This window comes from Copidosoma floridanum, unplaced genomic scaffold (genome assembly GCF_036245765.1).
Source record: "Copidosoma floridanum isolate Cflo_tuat_1 unplaced genomic scaffold, Cflo_Japanese_pri ptg000021l, whole genome shotgun sequence".
In the NCBI taxonomy this organism is placed as follows: domain Eukaryota; kingdom Metazoa; phylum Arthropoda; class Insecta; order Hymenoptera; family Encyrtidae; genus Copidosoma; species Copidosoma floridanum.
Genome location: NW_028321898.1, coordinates 27,735,396 through 27,753,008, shown reverse-complemented (window position 1 = coordinate 27,753,008; position 17,613 = coordinate 27,735,396). Strand labels below are relative to the sequence as shown.

Sequence of the window (17,613 nt, the reverse complement as noted above, 5' to 3'; positions counted from 1 at the left end):
ACCGCCTGACCAAACCTGGCTTTTTCTACTTGGAACACTATCAGCTCATTTTCATAATTTTTTTATTACATTTTGGCAACCTACCAAAACAATTTTTACAATCATGCTGTTTTATAATGTACGCGTAAACCCTTGTATGCGGCCAAAAGATAATCTTATTACGTAACAATTTACATAACAGCGAACTAATGAGTTCTGAACTGAAATTGATAATTAAAACGAAATTTTATTTATTTTATGAAGCTAAAAATACTCGACGTTGCACTGAAAAATGTCACAAGAACATTCTCGTGAAAATGAACGCTAAATTTTAACATTCCAATACTTTTTTCCCCCATAATTTTACATTAAAAAATTTTAATCCGAAAAACATACCAATGGGCACGAATTCAATATTCAGGCGTCGAAGTCGTTAAAAAGAAGTATCGGAAGAAAAAAAAGAAAAACAGAGGGATGAGGAGACATTTTGGTGAGATATTTGAAAAACGGAATGAATGAGAGATTGATAGGTGTGTCTTAGCAGTCCTGCTTGAAAAGTTTCGGGTAACGGAACTGAGTACTGAGTCATTATTGTGGTTTCGTGTAGGCCATTAAACGACAGATTCCGGCGAGTCTTGGCTTCAACTTTCCAAACTCTCGCGAAAAGTTGTACAGTTGTTTCACTTTTTGAAGTAAAAAAAAAAAAAAAAAAAAAAAAAAAAAGACACAAACCAAGCATCTTTTACACTTCTCGCGACTCGGGTAAGCAAATGGAGCGCGCACAGCTTTTGATAGTTTTCGCGTCGCTGAGCTTTTTTTGCTGCTTCGGGGGTGGGACTAAACTTTCAGCAATCGCTCGCTCTTCGATTTCTCATGGAAAGTTCAACGCAACCACTTTTGTTCCGTCTTCCTCTTACTTATACTTGAAGAGTAAAAATGCCGTGCACGTAGGTATCCATGCTATCAATTTTTTCTTAATTTGACGAATCATGAAACATTATCATTACTATATTTCACTCACCTGAAATTGCCTTATTAGGAAGTGCACCGACATATCAAAATCGACTCGATACCAATGTTTTCTTCCAATAATCGAACCACAATTCGCAGCTCCGCACTTCGATCACAACAACAATAACAAACGCACCAAGACTAACTACGGTGCACGGGACCATGCATACCGTCAAAATAACTGTGCCAACGGGAAGAAGCCAAGTTCCAATATACGCGTACTCGCAAAGTTATGCCCGCAATCAGCATGATAATTTTGCGATCAGTGCAGGCAAATTCTCGCGCATCTGCGACTATGATGCACCACCGAGCAAGCCTTGGGGGTACGATACTCACGGCTGGTGCATTGTGGCTTCTGGCAGGACTATCGCCGCTGCCGCACCACCACTGCAATTGGCCGGCTCGTCTATTGAATATTGCTCGGGCTCTGCGTTCTAATTATCCAGGACGGATGACCCAATTGCTGACAGTGATCTGACCGCGGATTACATTAGATCTCCTCGCATGTACGGTATTTTATCAGGCTTGTGCGGTGTACGCAGGTACGCGCGCGTATGACTTGTTAGGATTGGGCAGATTTTGCGACGTATAGCGCGGTAGGGTTGAGGTATTTGATGTAGTAGATACAGACGAGTTTGGTCGGACGTTTGTTGCGATTATTTTCAGAAGAAATGAACAATATTTTTTGACGGATCGGTTACGAAACGTCAACTCTTTTTGACCTTGGCGAAGTTCGAATAAAAAATCTGCTCACGAAGTATATATAGTAGTAACGGTTCACACAACTAAGCTTAGAGCTTGCAGAGAAGAAATTCAAATAGTCCAAGTTTAAGACAAATTTTAACTATACATTTTGCCAGTATTTACCCAGTTTCCTCTGTCGAGGATGCCAGTCGGATTTATATCGTGCTAAGGTCTCAAGGCCTCAGTTGATGGATAAAGTTTCCGTTTTAGTTATAATTTTCCCTGTTTTTTTGTGTGAGCTTTTGCAATAAATACGAATGACTTTGTAATTGCTTCAGAGCCAGATAAACGTGTACGACAATGATAAATAAAATGAAATATTTACTTATTTCTGGACCTCGGCAAAGGAGTGGTGCTAATTTAATAAAAACCCTTTTTTTTTTAATTCTTATTTATAAATTCTTTTAACAAAAGATTATTGTTGATAAACAAACTATTTGAACAGTGACAGAGTGAAAAATAATTATTTTTTCTTGTGTTGGCTAATTCCTCAAGTCCACGTTTTTGAAAATAATTGTTAATTTTTTTTACATCCCTCCGGTAAATTATCACATACTATCGGACACATTTTTTTTCTCCTTACACGTATACGAAAATGGACGAGGGTAAAAGCGCGTGTTGGAGCTACGCATGACGTCACAAAAGCTATGAGATTTATAACTCCTGTAACGATATAGATGTACGTCCCTGCCTGCCCCTTCTTAACTTAGACGTACTGTATCTCTGTCAGTTTTTGTTTGCGAGGAAAAAAGAAAAAAAAAAAAAAACACGGATCCATTACTATTTTGATAATTCACTTGACAGGCGTAATGGATTTTCTAAACAGAAGCACCCAGTACTAACAAAACTCAAATCAATGCCAAGTAAACAATTTGGTCGAGACAAACATTTGATGCCTAACAATGGAAAACAAGCTTGCAATCATTCCCTATATTATCAAAAAGTTTCAAGAAAAAGAAAAAAAAAAAAAAAAAAAAAAAAAAAAAAAAATTGGTGAAATAAAGAAGGAAAACGAGAACAAAAATCTCATGATTGAATAACGATCGGAGCCTTCTCTAATCGTTCCCACCCCAAAAGTAGGTCAACCGGGGTACACGTACGAGCGCACGCAGTCAATATTTACGAGTAGGTATACACACAGAAACTATGACCCAAGTCGGAAGAGAGAAGCGAAGGGGAAGGCGGAGCCAGAGGCGTCGGGCTGCAATAATAATTAAAGGAGCGGTGGACTGAATTTATCCGCCACGGGCGAGCTGCCTCGGTGCGTTCACCCTGGATATTGGTGTGCATTCATTTCGTTCTCGCGTGCACACGCACGCCCGTGCAGCTGATGGAACATGTACATCCGCTCTGACGAAGTATCTGGAGGGCTTGATTGCAAGGTTTTTCTAAATAGTCTTTTTTGTTGTTGTTGTTACATGTATACATTTCTCTGAAGAAAAAACAATCGAGCTTATTAGTTTTTGTGCTCGTGCACGTTGCAAAGGTTGGAAAACTTGATAAAAAGAATAGCATTAGCTTTTGAACTTACTCAGTTTTTAGGTTTTCAGTCGTAGATAAAAGGTGAAAGAGGAGCGTGAAGAAGATGCTGAAAGTGATGAACATAAAAAAAAGCAACTTTTTGATCGAGAGAAAAATAACTTTTCAGAGAGAGCAACAATCGGATCATTCGTTTTACAATTATCTGAAAGATTTTTTGTACGGCGTGTGTTTTTCGTTTGTAAAAAGTAAATTAAAAACTCATACCATCTATTACAGCAACCTAAAGCTTACACGTAGCAGGAGCTTTCCCGGGCGACGTGTGATGAAAAGATTCACCTAGATTGCGAGGTAAAGGAAGAGCCAAAAGACCAAAAATCTGAATATTCTTTTGCCCTTTTCTCATTTTCCATTACTTTTTGCCCTTGCATTTTTTTGCTAGTACTATCTTGACTTTGGGTGCATCAACCTTGGTCTTTTCTCGAGCAAGTGAGACCTTCAAAGAACAAAACTTGTATAATCGACACACAGAGGCCCAAAGTTTTTGACGCGGTCAAAGAAAGCAACGTGCCTTATTCTCGCTTTTGCCGTATTGTTGTGGCACAGGCTGATTTCATTATCTTCCACATCTCGTCATTGAAGGCTCTGTTTAACATGTTTTTTGTTCGTTTTTTGCTTTCTCATTGAAGGGCCAATGCACATCATCTTATTAGATTGCAATTCCCAGGAATTTGAGTATAATTTTTTTCTTCTATTTTACTTAGTAGTTTTTGTTTTCTCCTAGTTGTAAGTTCAATCAACTAGTTTGACTACGAATAATGAGAACCATCAAAATCCCACTTCCAATCGCATTCACGAAACCGGTGACGGCAGCATTTCACCAGTAGGGACGGCAAAAGGGCTATGAAAGGAGGAGAGCCAGCGCTGGTGGCTGGATTATACGGAGACGCGCGTGGCTCGATATCCATGCGCATTACGTCAAAGGCGGCAGCAGCGCTTGTACACTCACCCAAGGAAGACACGGACTACCCCTCCTCTGCGTCTCTCGGCTTAGCTAACACGAGCGTACACGCATCCACTCGACCGGCATAATTGCTCTGTTTTTTTCATTACATCATTTTCTCGGATCGTTTTTTTTTCTCTCGGCTCTTTTTATTTCGAAAAAAAGGTGCACCTGCTAATTCACGCGAGAAAATCGCGACTTGGTCGGCTGGAAAACTCTTTGGTACACTGGTTAATGCTGATGCTGTTTTTCCACTACTTTTTTCTTGCGCTATTTAATCCTAATTATGCAAAAAATTATTCGGGTGACTGGCGTTTAAAAAATCTTTGACGGAAAGAGTAAATAAAGCAGCTGAGTCAGCGCGTATTTTTCCTCTTCTATAGGTGAATTTCGTGTGACCTTATTTGATATAATCTTTTCAAATTATCTTACTCAAAACTCTCATTTTTATTAGTGATGATTAAAGCATATTCATTGATCATTGACGATAACAATCGCGTAGTTGCGCAAAACACGATTGTGTCTGACTAGTGGCTGACTTATACTACTTGCTCTAAATGTAAAGCATTATGTTCAAGTCTTGATATTAAACGATTGGATTTTTATGTATTCTTGATAAATGAATGAAACATATTGAACGAGTGATACTCTACATCATTCACCTGCTTCTCTTGATGTATTAGTTTATATATAAAAACACTAGCCACCCTTGCAATTCGTGAATAAAATGGAAAATAGCTTTTAACTCGCTCTGGCTTCATTTCAAACAGCCCATTATTTTACCCTTACTGTAACATAAGAAAAACTCAATCATTCTCAAGCTTGCCTCGATCCTCTCAAGCTCGTGATTTTGTTTCGTCCCCGTTGTTGTCGGATATCTTGACTAATTGACTTACGTGGGAGAATACACCAGTAGGATCAAAACCCGCAGTAAATTCAAATTAATCGGTCATTCGCAGGGACGAGTTGCCACAGTCTAGGGTCATCGTGTAATTTTGACCATAAAAAACCATAAGCCCCTGTGATCCTGAGACTTTTTGAGATCCCGATGAATAATGTTTTACGGGGCGAATGCGCGCACCGTGCCCAAAATATGTTTCAGAAATCGAGATATCCTCGGCTGTATATCTTTCTTTACGAGTGGACAGAGGAATAAAAAGCAACAGTAATCCTTGAAATTATCCAAACGATAAATTCGACGAGGAAGTATACGGAGTTGTAGAAGAAGTTGATAAAAATTTCCGCTTGAAGTAAAAATTGAGGTCGGACAGTGGGTTAATTGTCGGAGAAAAGGGGGGCAAAAAGTCGCCTCTTCCTCCTGGGAGAGTTTAGAGCTCGCGATAAGGTGCTCACGATATATGGCGATACAGTACAACAAAACTGATACTGTTAAAAGGAAAATATTACGTTGAAATTCGCGATTGGGAGGCATTGACCCAAATGATAGTGCAAAAAATACTTGTTAAAGTATTTTAATTTTATAAAGATTTTGGCGTGAGACAAAGTGTTTGCAAAATATATTATCCGTATTTACTGTGCTTTAGGTATAGACTAAGGAAATTTTCGTAACAATATTTTTGCACGATCCTGGTTCAAAAGTCTATACTTACGTAAGAAATAAAACGAGTCAAATTCGATGAAAAAAAAAAAAAAAAGAAATAAACAAATAAAAGATTGTCATCGAAAACACGAGCCCAGACTAGTTGACAACCGAATCTCTCGCACCAGCCTCCTCTTCTCCTTTTCATTTCTCGACACGAGCTTAGTGCACGTCTTCCCGAGCCAGGAGCAAATAAAAGAGAGCGGACTTTATTAAGAAATAAAAGGCATTCGGCGTACACGCGATACCACCACACTGGGAAGGAGCAGAAAGAGGAGGACTGATGCCTGCCCGCGCGCCAGAGCAGCTGCACTTCAATGGAATAAGATATGTTTTTAATAAAACCGCATCTACCTCCCCCCTCCCCCCTTTACACTCGCTCCACTTTTTTGCGCGGCCTCCTTTGCGTCCTCCCTGCTACACAAGTGCTGGGTCATTTTTGTGTTCTCCTCCTGCTGCAATTTTTTTCCAGGCATCCAGGATGGAGTGGCGCTGGTGGGGGCTTTATGGCACACGGTGGCTAGCTCAAAATCCACGCTGCATACAAAATGCATACAGAGCACGGTTACACTGGAAAATGAGGACTAAGTGCCAACGAGAGGGAAAGGGAAAAAATTTCAAATGCCCGCGCCTAAGCTGGCCGGGTGGACGCCGAGTGATTAAGAAGGAAAAGGAATACGCGCACGTTTCATGCAAATTTTCTCTTCCTGCGACTGAGAGCGTGTAAATTATGATGTACGCGCCACAAGGAGGACTCGCGAACGAAGGGGAATGTGTATTTTTATTATTTTTTTCTCATTTTTCTACGCGGTACGTTTGAATGTAGCACCGAGAGAGTGGGTTTTAATTTTGCGCTCCATGCGCAAGCGTGCCTCACAATATTTATGGCCCGCGCGTCGAATGCGTCGTGTATGTTGGTGGGAAGGGATTGGGGACAGAGCTCCGTATCGAGCGTTTCGAGAGTATGCTCTTCGCATTCAAGGTTTTCCCAAAGCCCTGTGCACTTTGTTTTCTTACGAGGAAGGCGAAAAGAAAAATGTTTTTGTGCAAATCTATTTTTGCAAGGAGCGAAATGTTTATTATTTGAGGGATGAAAAATTTTGTACTTTAATTTAGAAAAAAATACAGTGAGTACTGTTTAAGTGTAAGAGTGTGTAAGTTTTTAGTGTAAGAGGTAATTTAGGTTTTAATGCAAGTAGTAGCCATGTGAGAGATAGAGTTACCGTTCTCTCGGAAAGAGACCTCATTTATACGAACTCGAGGGAATCGAGAATCCACCAAATTTACGAGCACGTAACACTTGCAGAGTCTCGAGTTAGCCGCTAATTGGGTTTTACCATACGAAAATGGTGCACTCGCTCCTTTTAATAATTCATCATTTAAAAGTATGCTTTACAATACGTATCTTTTTTTTTATTTTAAAACTGTAAGAGGATAAATTGTAGGTAAAGAAAAGCATTTATGCGAACAGCACTCACACACCAAAACGCGAGATGAAATTTTTAATGAAATACAGAGTGCGTAATTACATTCTGTGTACATTTGAATCAACTCCCTAACCGCATTACACGTTGTTTCACCTCAAAAGGCTCTGCCGAGCGTCAAAACGCCCGAAATACACAGTTTAATCAACGACTCTATTTAGCTCCGACTAGAACTTTCTCAATCTCACCTCGTACACTCCAAAAACCCATTCCCATCTTTATTCCTGTACCCAGTATATTTTCTGCATAAAAATTATTGACAAATTACAACCCGTCCTCAACATCATGCAACTTGAATTTTCGGCTAAAAATAACTTTTGAGATTACCACTTAGTTCATGGCTTATAGAGTAACCGAAGCAGCATCAATAGGAAGTATCCATCTCGAAGGGGAGGGAGGGTGAATGTACGGGTCACTGAGTAAGGAAATGGCCAAAATCCATACTGTATTGACATTGTGCGAGATGCCTGAATAATGTATTTTGTACGTGACGGGCTGTTATCACGAGGCTGGCAGGACTTGAATGACTTTCTTTCGCTGCTATTGGTATTTTAAGGTTTGACGGTTTGTTTTTTAATATTTCATGTTGTGACAATTTCTAGTGGCAAGAAATGCAACTGAGCGCTGATAACGTGTTTTTTTTACGATTTTCAAACGAGATTCATGTAAGTCAATTTTAATGTCGATTGGTATCGATCAGATGGTTGAGACGAGAGTCTACGCATCCGAAAAAAGCTTGGTTACAGAGACATGAGCTGCCAGATATTGTCAGTAAAATTGACTTGAAAAAAAATAGTCATTATTTGTACTCACTGTCAAAGTTCCATGGCTACAGGGAGCAACAATGTAGTTTGGTTTCAAAAAATTGACAATTAGAGAGATAGATCGATGGCTCATACCAAAGCTTTGTACCATACTGTTATACTTGAGAAAGAAAATAATTTTGATGACACAATATTTTTTATAACTGGTACGTGTCTTCGGTAAAATTTGACTAAAGATTTTTTCTGTGTAAGTAAATTAACAACAACATGAACAACAACGTTACGACAAAAAAAATTAAACAAAAGCTTGTAAACAGTGTGACTATAGTTTACGTATGGACTCTAAATCCTTTAGTAGCACGACCCGCAGAGCCGAACACTACTTTACTGCACCGCATTGTGGCGCTTGGGGATAAAAAATGCGAAAAGCCAAGATTGAGGAAAAAGAGGGAGGAATAAAAAGGGCTGGGCCGTACACAAAGCGTCAGCATCGCTTTTTTCCTTATTTAGAGGCCGAATTATTCACCGATAAGAAAATATTTCATCGTCGCGAGTCGAAAGACGACGACAAAAGCAAAAGGAGCAAAATAGGGGAGAAACAGGTCGAAAGAGAAAAAGCGCGTTTTCAGAGGTTTAATCGCCTTAAAATCCATAAATCTATTATCGCAGCTGCGGAGTTTTGTGCCAGCCACCCTCCGACCGAGTCTACGCGCGTACGTACACGTGACCCGTAGTGCACCACCACCACCCTTAATACCACTGCACATGCACCCTTTAATGCATTATATAGTATCGGGCAATATCCATTTTCGATATTTCTTTTGCGCGAGCGTAGTGCTACTCTCTGCGCGAAAGCGCATACTGCGAAGGAAACGAGGTCACGATCGTAGGAGGGAGAAGAGACGCCGAAAGTGGGAGTAGCTAGTGGCAAAGGGGAGAGGGTGAAACGCAAAAAAAGAGCTGTATGGACGCGCTGGGGCCATGAATATTTCAAATTAAGGGTAAAAAAAAGAATACTCGGAGGAGGGAGGATTATCATCGTCGTATGGCTTTGGTAGTTTGGCCAAATGCTTTTTTGGACTGCCGGAGTCGCGTACACTTTGATTGGATCCATTGGCTTGGCTCCCCAGGAGTGGGAAACCCATGAATCTCCTTCTACGGTGAATTATGAATGCCTCTTGTGAAACGCCACCACTGGGATACATATGTGTTACACTTAAATATATTCCATTTACAATACATGATTTATATTTATGGATGGCTGCTTCCCTACTGACGTCGTAATATAAGGTACGATACATTTGGAAGCGCACACGGCTGGGATGTATTGAGCATTTTGGAATCACCTTCGAAAGCTCAGATGGATATTTGGAAATGTGATCGTGATGATTGATGATTCTCGGAAAATGTACCTTATGGTAATGGAAATGGTTATGCTGTAAGGGAGGGAGATTTTAAAAGTAAACAAATTTAAATTTGGGGCTCTTAAATATTAATAGTATTCTATAAGAACTTCTTTTTTTTAAGCCTAGCAATCAAATATTAATCTAACCTTTTATCTCTACCAAAAAGCAAATGAATCTCTATTTAAGATATGAAAAACGCAAATCGATGAGGAAATGAATTTTTATGGTGAATGCATGGGAATTATACGAAAACAATTCGGTTTTAAATTATTTTAACATTGAATTGATTATAAAAAAATAAATATTATACATTCTTTCGTTCGTCACATCTAGTTACAAAGGTTTTACTCTAGTTATAAAAGTTTCTCAATATTAAACTTCTTATCGATTAAATAGATTAATTATACTAGCAATGTATGTTAATTTAATAGATGAATTATTAACTATTGAATCAGCTCTATTTAAGCTTGAAATTCAGAGTTGTAAAATATTAATAAAGAAAAGCTACAATGTATATAAAAACATTCTGTAACAAATTAAATTCACTTACAAACCAATTGAAATGTTTTTCAGGTGAAATTATTATGTTAGGGTCTAAATCACTCATCAAAGCTTACTACCGTAATACATTACAAAAAAAAAAAAAAAAAAAAAACTATTTCATCCAGAAAAGTGTAGCTATTGAAACACATTCTTATGTACTCAGAACAATGGCCCCATCGTCTTTTAATTACCATATTTTTACACCCATTTGGGTTAAAACTCCTCTTTGCAGTAAACGTGTACGTAGATTACCACGCGTGTGTGCGTATAATAGAGAACCACAGTAAAGAGAAAGAGAGAAAGAGAGAGAGCAAGTTATCGCCCTTGCTTGCCTTCGACTCCAAAAGATTGGCCGACATACCAGGTCAGAGGTTTCAGTGTCGGGACTCGAATTCCGGAGGAATATACTTTCCTCTCTCCTTTTCTTCCCACCTCTTTTTTTTCTTCTCGCTTTTGATTCTCTTTCTCACTTTTTTTTTCATCTCTACATTTCGGGGAGCTGCGATATTTCCTTCCCCCTTTTTCGCACTTGGAAAAAAAGGGAGAGCAGCAATCCTCTTTTCCCCTTCCGTTTTTTTTCTGTCCAATAAATGGCAAGGCTGATTTTTCTGGCAAGAAACACTGAAAAGATTGAAAATCAAGGTGGTGGGTTGAGCTGAGATTTCTCATGTGCGTGGCACATCGTCTGCTATTATTGATTTTACAGTACTCGCTAAGTACTCTCAACATCATGAATTTAAAATCACTCTAAAAAATTTGCTTCTTACTTTTTTTATTATCATTTTTTTTTTTTTTTTTTTTTTTTTTTTTTTATTACAAGCGTCACTAAAAATAAATGTAGATCCATTACTTCAAAGTAAGTAGGTATATTTATTAAACTATCGTTACAAATAACTATGAAAAGAAAATAAATACTTTACATTTATTACAAATAAAAAAACGAATTGTTTCACGATGTCAGTACTACATCGAAAATTTTGAAGTTTTAAATTGATTTTAATTTAAAAAAATAATTATGATACGTCAGTGTTCTGATTCTGAAGCTTTTACGCATTCTTTTACATCAATTTTGTCTCAACAAAAAATTGTAGTAACTTGATTGTTCAATAACGATCAAGAAAAAAGTTCTAAAAAATAAATCGTAAATTTTCTTAAGTACTACAAGATATTATCAAACAGCAAATTAATTTTTGAAGGTTCAATTATTAAATTTGCACGTCAAAGTTAAGCGAATCAAAAGATCATTTAACTTTACCTCCAAGTTTACAGTCTTAGATGGTCAATTTAGAAGTGCAACGCATAAAACTTAAATATTTAGCACAAGTTTTATTACAGGGTTCAATGAGAATTAAAAATTTTGAACATAATATAGTTCGATAACATTGCAATTGCTACGTAACTAAGTTGGAGCTAGTAACAGTTAATATTTTGAGTACTGTATCTCAAATTCATGCTGAACTAAAAACATTAAGGTATATAAGTCTTATACATCTTAATTTTTTTCTTACACTTGCAGAGTTTCAATAATTTTAAAGGAAAGCATTTATCTGTTTCGCGTTTTATGAAGATTACAATCGATACCTAGATGATCAAAACAGAAAAGATAAGATAGAGTTAACTGACGACTCACTCGCAACTCGCAACTTCAGTATCAACGTGGACATTAATATAATTGCTTCTATACACTGCTATAATTGTTTTGTGGTTATGTTACTTCTAGAATGGTTAATATATAATAACTAACAAATATTGTGCATTATTGCCCAATGGATTATGTGAAACATTAGTGTCTCTCATGCAGAGATATTAAAAAGTAAGTTCGCGGGGAGTTAAAAAAATTTAGTTATATCTGGTACAATGAAATCATTTATTAACTGAGTAAACGTGTGTATAAAAGTTCTACGGAAATAAAGATTATCTTTAGTATTTACACTTATTTAATTGATCCAACGAATGTGGCCTTCTCAAGATTAAATTATGGAGGTTTTTGAAAGTAAATAGAGACATGGTCTATTGCTATCGCTCTAAATGGATATTAAAAATAAATGTTTTATTTTTTCACATTTAGCGTTAAACAACGAGATCTTAGAGCAGATGATAGAACGTGCAAACACTATATGTATAGAACCAATTAAGTACGTAAGTTATTTCTATTGTAAAAATGTAAAGATACAATATTATTTTTTATACTTTGATATCGTTTCCAATATTTCTTTATCTTATCAAACGCATCTCTCACAAAGACCTTCTTACAATGTAACAGGTGTTTATAATGTCTGGAACGTGTACAGTTAAAAAAATTGTTTGTAACCATCAAACACAATACATAAGGTTTATTAATAAAGACACTTTTCACTACAGTCATTACTACGGCAGCTATTTTAAACTCTAATGTTTAAGATAATTACAGTATATGGAAACGTTTCATTTGTCTAGACAGCACTGGAATGGGACGTTATTTTCCGGAAAATCAGATACCAAAGACGACCTAAAGTTAGATGATTTACGATTTAAATTAGGATTCGACCATATGTGAGGACCATAATGTTTCACAAAAAATACACAAGTGAGAAAATCATAAAAATTTATCTTTTTCCAGAGAATTAGTAAACTCTACCATGGAAGAAGAACCATTTTCATCTTTGATATCAAGCATTGGAAATCTGAAAGTGCTAGCTATGGCATTCATATTTAAACTGCCTGACATAAAAATCAATGGCACAATTCGTATGTGTAGTGTATTACGCAAAGCTCTGGAATCTACGTACAAGTGTGTGGATATAAAATACATTTTTACAACTGGAGAATCACATTTTCATCAAAGTTCAATGTTACAGGCTTCATTTGACGAAAGTAAAAGTAAAATCAGTCATAAGTTTGAACATTGCTCAAGATAATTACTGCGTGTACAACGTTATACATGAATTCTTACATGCGAGCATATCACTAATGTACAAACAAGATACTGAAATGGTTCCTGTCTACAGTAAAATACAAGATAAGCACATAAGTAAGTCATATTAACAATGAAAAATTAAAATAGGTATGAGTTTTACTTTGGTTCATTATATTTTGTCAGAACATTCACTTGCACAGTATATTGTGCAAAGCTGCACCAAAAAAACAATCGATAAAATAGAAAAAAAATTAAGGACTGCTTTTAATATGATGTCTGTCAGTGCATCATTCAATTCTTTTCCCTACAGAGATATGTTTAGGTATATGTCATAAATTACTTTTTCTGACTCATGATGATGTAAAGTTCTTTTCAGAACATTTTCTATTGTAGGGATCATACAAATAAAATGAAGTTAGTCGTCGATAAACTCGTAGATGAAATAATTGACTCAACTAATGTGTTACTTGTGACCAAAAAACCTACAATAATTCTTCCAAACATTTCCGTCATATTAAATTTTAAGAAAGATGACAAAAAATCTTTCAAAGCCAGCAAAAATTTTCTAACAGGGTATAATTTTTTATTACGTAAAAAAAGCCCTTGCGTTACTTTAGAAGATGATCTTGTGGTGCTTTATGTTCCAGTTGATTTCGCAGACCTAACAGTAAGAAGTAAAAAATTTTTGCCAGATAATTTTTACGATCTATACTCTTCTTATATAATTTTGATTGTCTTTATCACAGTTCGAGTATAAACATGCCAATTTAAAGTACGGGCAGAAAGAAACTAGATCTGTTAATATCATAGAGCATTATAAGACTGAAGGATCTTATTTAACTTTGTCCCTAAGACGATTAAAGGGAGACAAGGTAGACTTAAACTTGCTTGAATTCAAAATTGTGGACTTTATGTACGATATCACTGTAATTGTATACTTTAGATGCAAATAAACTTATTATCATTTAATCTCACTCTTTGATGTAATTTTAGATATTTGGACTCTGAAAATCAATCGTATATTGACCCCTTCCTAAGGACGTGGATAAGTAGCGTTTTAGAATTTCAAGTAGCACCTCTTATTGAAAATACATTTGAAAAGTACCTACGAAGCATTTTGGAACAAGAAAAATTTAACTTTTCAGGCTGTATAATACCCCAGTTATCGTAGAATCACGCTTTTTTAGTATATGTTTTTTAATTTATTGACGGCATTAGACATTATTTTTTATAAAAAAGAAATAAAAAATACAGTTCAAATCAAGTGTTGTAGTGCTCTTATTTTCCCAACTTTTACAACAATTAAAAGACATAATGTATTTTTTTTTTTATTTATTTCATGCACGTGTTTAAAATGTATAAATTTATTAAGACACCTTGACTTTAACGACGATTTTCATTAGTAGAATATGTAATCAAATGTACAATCATTTATTGTTAACAGATTTCATTTAAAGTATCGTGAATTCGATACATATTCTGATACGAAGGTTGAAATGTATCACCAGCACAACTGATGAACATGTAAAACACTCCTTTTATTCAAGCTGTTTTTTTATCATATACTCATGACAAGCTACGTGGTAAGAAAAATTATTTGAAAAATACCAGATTCTTGAAGTTCTCGTGCCAGCTGATGCTTACCTTTACATCACTTTGAAAGTAATTTACTATTTCTAAGAATAAATTAAACTTTTTTCGTTTATTTATTTTCAAGCACGTGACACTCAATAGCTCTTCAGGAAGCTCTTTAGGATGGCAACTCCGCACAAATTTATCTCCTTGGAAAATTTAATAAAGAACCAAAAACACACGTGTACTGCAAAAAAAAAAAAAAAAAAAAAAAAAAAAAAAAAAAAAAAAAAAAAAAGGAAGAACTGAAATGAAAAAATGAATCCAGCATGGAAATTCAGCGCGTCCGGGTGTTTTTTGCGTACCTAAAATCAAACACACAATCGTGGAAGTAGATAGCCGCATCTGTTACCCTATATTTCATTTTATTATGTGATTGTGTTTTCGAAATATTTTAAACAAATATCCATACGATTTTGTGGCTGTACGTTTTCGAAATAAAGGGCACCAGCTAATTTACTAATATCTTTGACGCCACAAAACGCATTTTTTCGGATATTGAAAAAATGATGTATGCTTGCCCTGCTTTTGAATCGACTCTGGAAAACAGTTATTCGGAATTGCGATAGAGGATAGCAATTTTATTTTAAATAGGGTCAGTGGATTATTGATGTTTAGCTGAAGGCTCTTATATATTGTTTGTTCACAAAACGTAATTTACCAAAAAAAATAAAAAATAAAAATTCTTACTAATAATTTTCAGACAAAGTTGAATCACGACAAAATAAGGATATCGTAACTTGATATTTTATATTTTTATAAAATTATTTTTTAGTAATGTTTGAAAAAAAAATTTTTTTTAACTGCTGATGAGACAAGTTGGCATGACAATTTATACAAAGCAATGCAAAATTTTAATGATTAAAATGCTTGCTGTAACTAAAAGCTTTTATTAAAGATAATTTGGCGTATAACCTTACATTGATTTGAAAAAAAATTTTTGTAGACAAAATATATCAGCTTGAAACATCATTTTAATTTTTATGCATCGTATACCACGTAAATAATTGGAACGAATCGTGTAGAAAAACTGCATTCGACTATTTATGCTCACTTTCACGAAAACTCACAAGAACTTGAATTCAAAAATATAAAAAAAAAAAAAAAAAGAAAAAAAAAATCAAAGAAAAAGCTACTGGTAAAAATCACAAAAAGATGACCCGTAAGAAAAACACTGCAGATCTGTACGGACGTTTTATCTATTTCTATCTTCATTCTTGCTTTTCTCTCGCACTCTTATCTAACTTTTTTTATATTCCAATGGCGTCGCGTTGACGACTAAAAATGGAAAAGTCGTGCTCACAGTCCATATGTACATTTACACATGATCCGGCATTCTATGGATAAAGGCCAATAAGAGCTCTACCACAGGTGAACTGCACCTATAGATGACGATATCCTCGATCGCGACATTCCAAACACGTATGTGCCCAGTGTGCAATCTCATATCCGTTCTTCCTCTTTTCCTTCCTTCCTTCCTTCCTCTATTTTATTTATCCAACCATCCACCGCAGCATACGCTTGTACACATATGTACACGCGTGCATACATACACATTACCACGTACATGAGCTGGAGTTTACGAAAACCAACAAAAACACTAATTAAAAGAAGAGAAAAGGAGAGCCGTGCTCTTACAAGCTTCCTCCGACGTGAACGGGTAATTACACGCGTGAGCTTAAGCACCTCACGATAAGCGTGTGCTCGCCCTTGTGAATACATTTTGCGCACATAGTGGGGCAACGCAAGTGAAAATTTTAGCGTTAGACAACTGCCAGCGGACTAGTCGAGGCTTTTGTCGGTACCCTATGGTAGGAATGTGTACTGTTTGTATATTCACAAAGTTTCGTTGACTGCGTTTGACATTCATGGAGTTTCTTCTATTCAAGAAGGGAGGGTGAATTTTTACCGTGTATTGTTTGTTTTCCCTTGTATTGATCCGCATGCATTCATGGGTTATGACTTTCTGCCAGAGGTTTTTTTTTTATGAACGTTGGGGTGGAATTTTTTTATGTTCTATATCAGCTTTCCTGTATTTTTTCCTCGTATTTCTTTATTGAAAAAAGGCTTTATTCATAGGAAATAAACGAAAAGTTGCCTCGATTTGAAAAATCAGATAAATTCACGGAATTTGCACTAAAAAGATTTTTTGTACCTTCGAAAATCTTGTATTTTAGAACGAAATGTCACTCAGTCATTTGAAAAAATAAAAATTTGGTGAACCTTTTCACTCGACGATTGTGAATGGTACATTTATAAAATATTCTGAAAATCCCGAAGTTATTGTAAATACAAAAAAAATGATGGAATTGCTAAAAGCTCCATTTAGCTCATCAGAAAAAATAACGAGAAGATCGAAGGGTGTACGTTTAGAGCATAGTTTTCCCAATATCTTGTTGATAATTTGCAGTTCAGCTGACCTTACGACTCGCCTATCCAATTTTAAAATTCAACAGAGCATGTACTCAAGATAAGGCCGTAACCCTTGATCTCTTTCTTAACTCTCGGCACAATGACTCTAGAAAAAAAAAAATTTCCAAGGACGAACATACTTTATTAACTTTATCTTCATTTTACGAAAAAATGGAAAACTGCAAATTGAAATAACCCAGTGCCATACCACCTTACCTTCGATCAGCATGAATACAGTGCTCAGATAAAGCGTACCTGTGATTTGCTGGCAATTTTCCTTCTCCCTGGATTTCGGCACTTTCTCAATCATCTTCGCTTCACCTCTATTTTTCCAGCCTTCATAAACTCATGATCTTCTGCTGATACTGCTCCAGCTGGAAATTTACAGCAGTTGGAAACTATGAAAGCTCTCTGCACGTGTAAGATGTTGATGGAGCTACGTTTCAGAGCAGCGGAATAAGGTCCGGAGACGGGAAAAAATTGACAGTGGGACTTTAATTTAGATAAAAGAAGGAATTTGATACATATACATTTTGGATTCATAAAAGAAGGAAATATAGTTGTATGGACCAATACTAGAAGTGACAGGCAAGAGCTACAAACACGTAAAAGTTTGAACATCGGAAGTGCATTTTTGATGTAGACAAGCATTGATGAGTG

At 36.1% G+C, this 17,613-nt stretch overlaps 2 protein-coding genes across 2 annotated transcripts in view; both read left to right on the top strand.

The window, feature by feature from the left end:
* Nucleotides 1–17,613, top strand: part of Octalpha2R (alpha2-adrenergic-like octopamine receptor) — a 138,965-nt gene that overhangs the window by 18,408 nt on the left and 102,944 nt on the right. The gene's annotated exons all lie outside the window — the stretch shown is intronic.
* On the top strand, nt 11,852–14,173 carry LOC106646427 (uncharacterized). The gene is made up of 9 exons (XM_014362466.2): nt 11,852–12,006; nt 12,082–12,152; nt 12,454–12,545; nt 12,613–12,783; nt 12,851–13,023; nt 13,093–13,231; nt 13,303–13,576; nt 13,656–13,822; nt 13,903–14,173. The coding sequence occupies exons 1-9, from the start codon at nt 11,991–11,993 to the stop codon at nt 14,078–14,080; spliced, it is 1,281 nt and encodes a 426-aa protein (XP_014217952.2). The 5' UTR covers nt 11,852–11,990; the 3' UTR covers nt 14,081–14,173.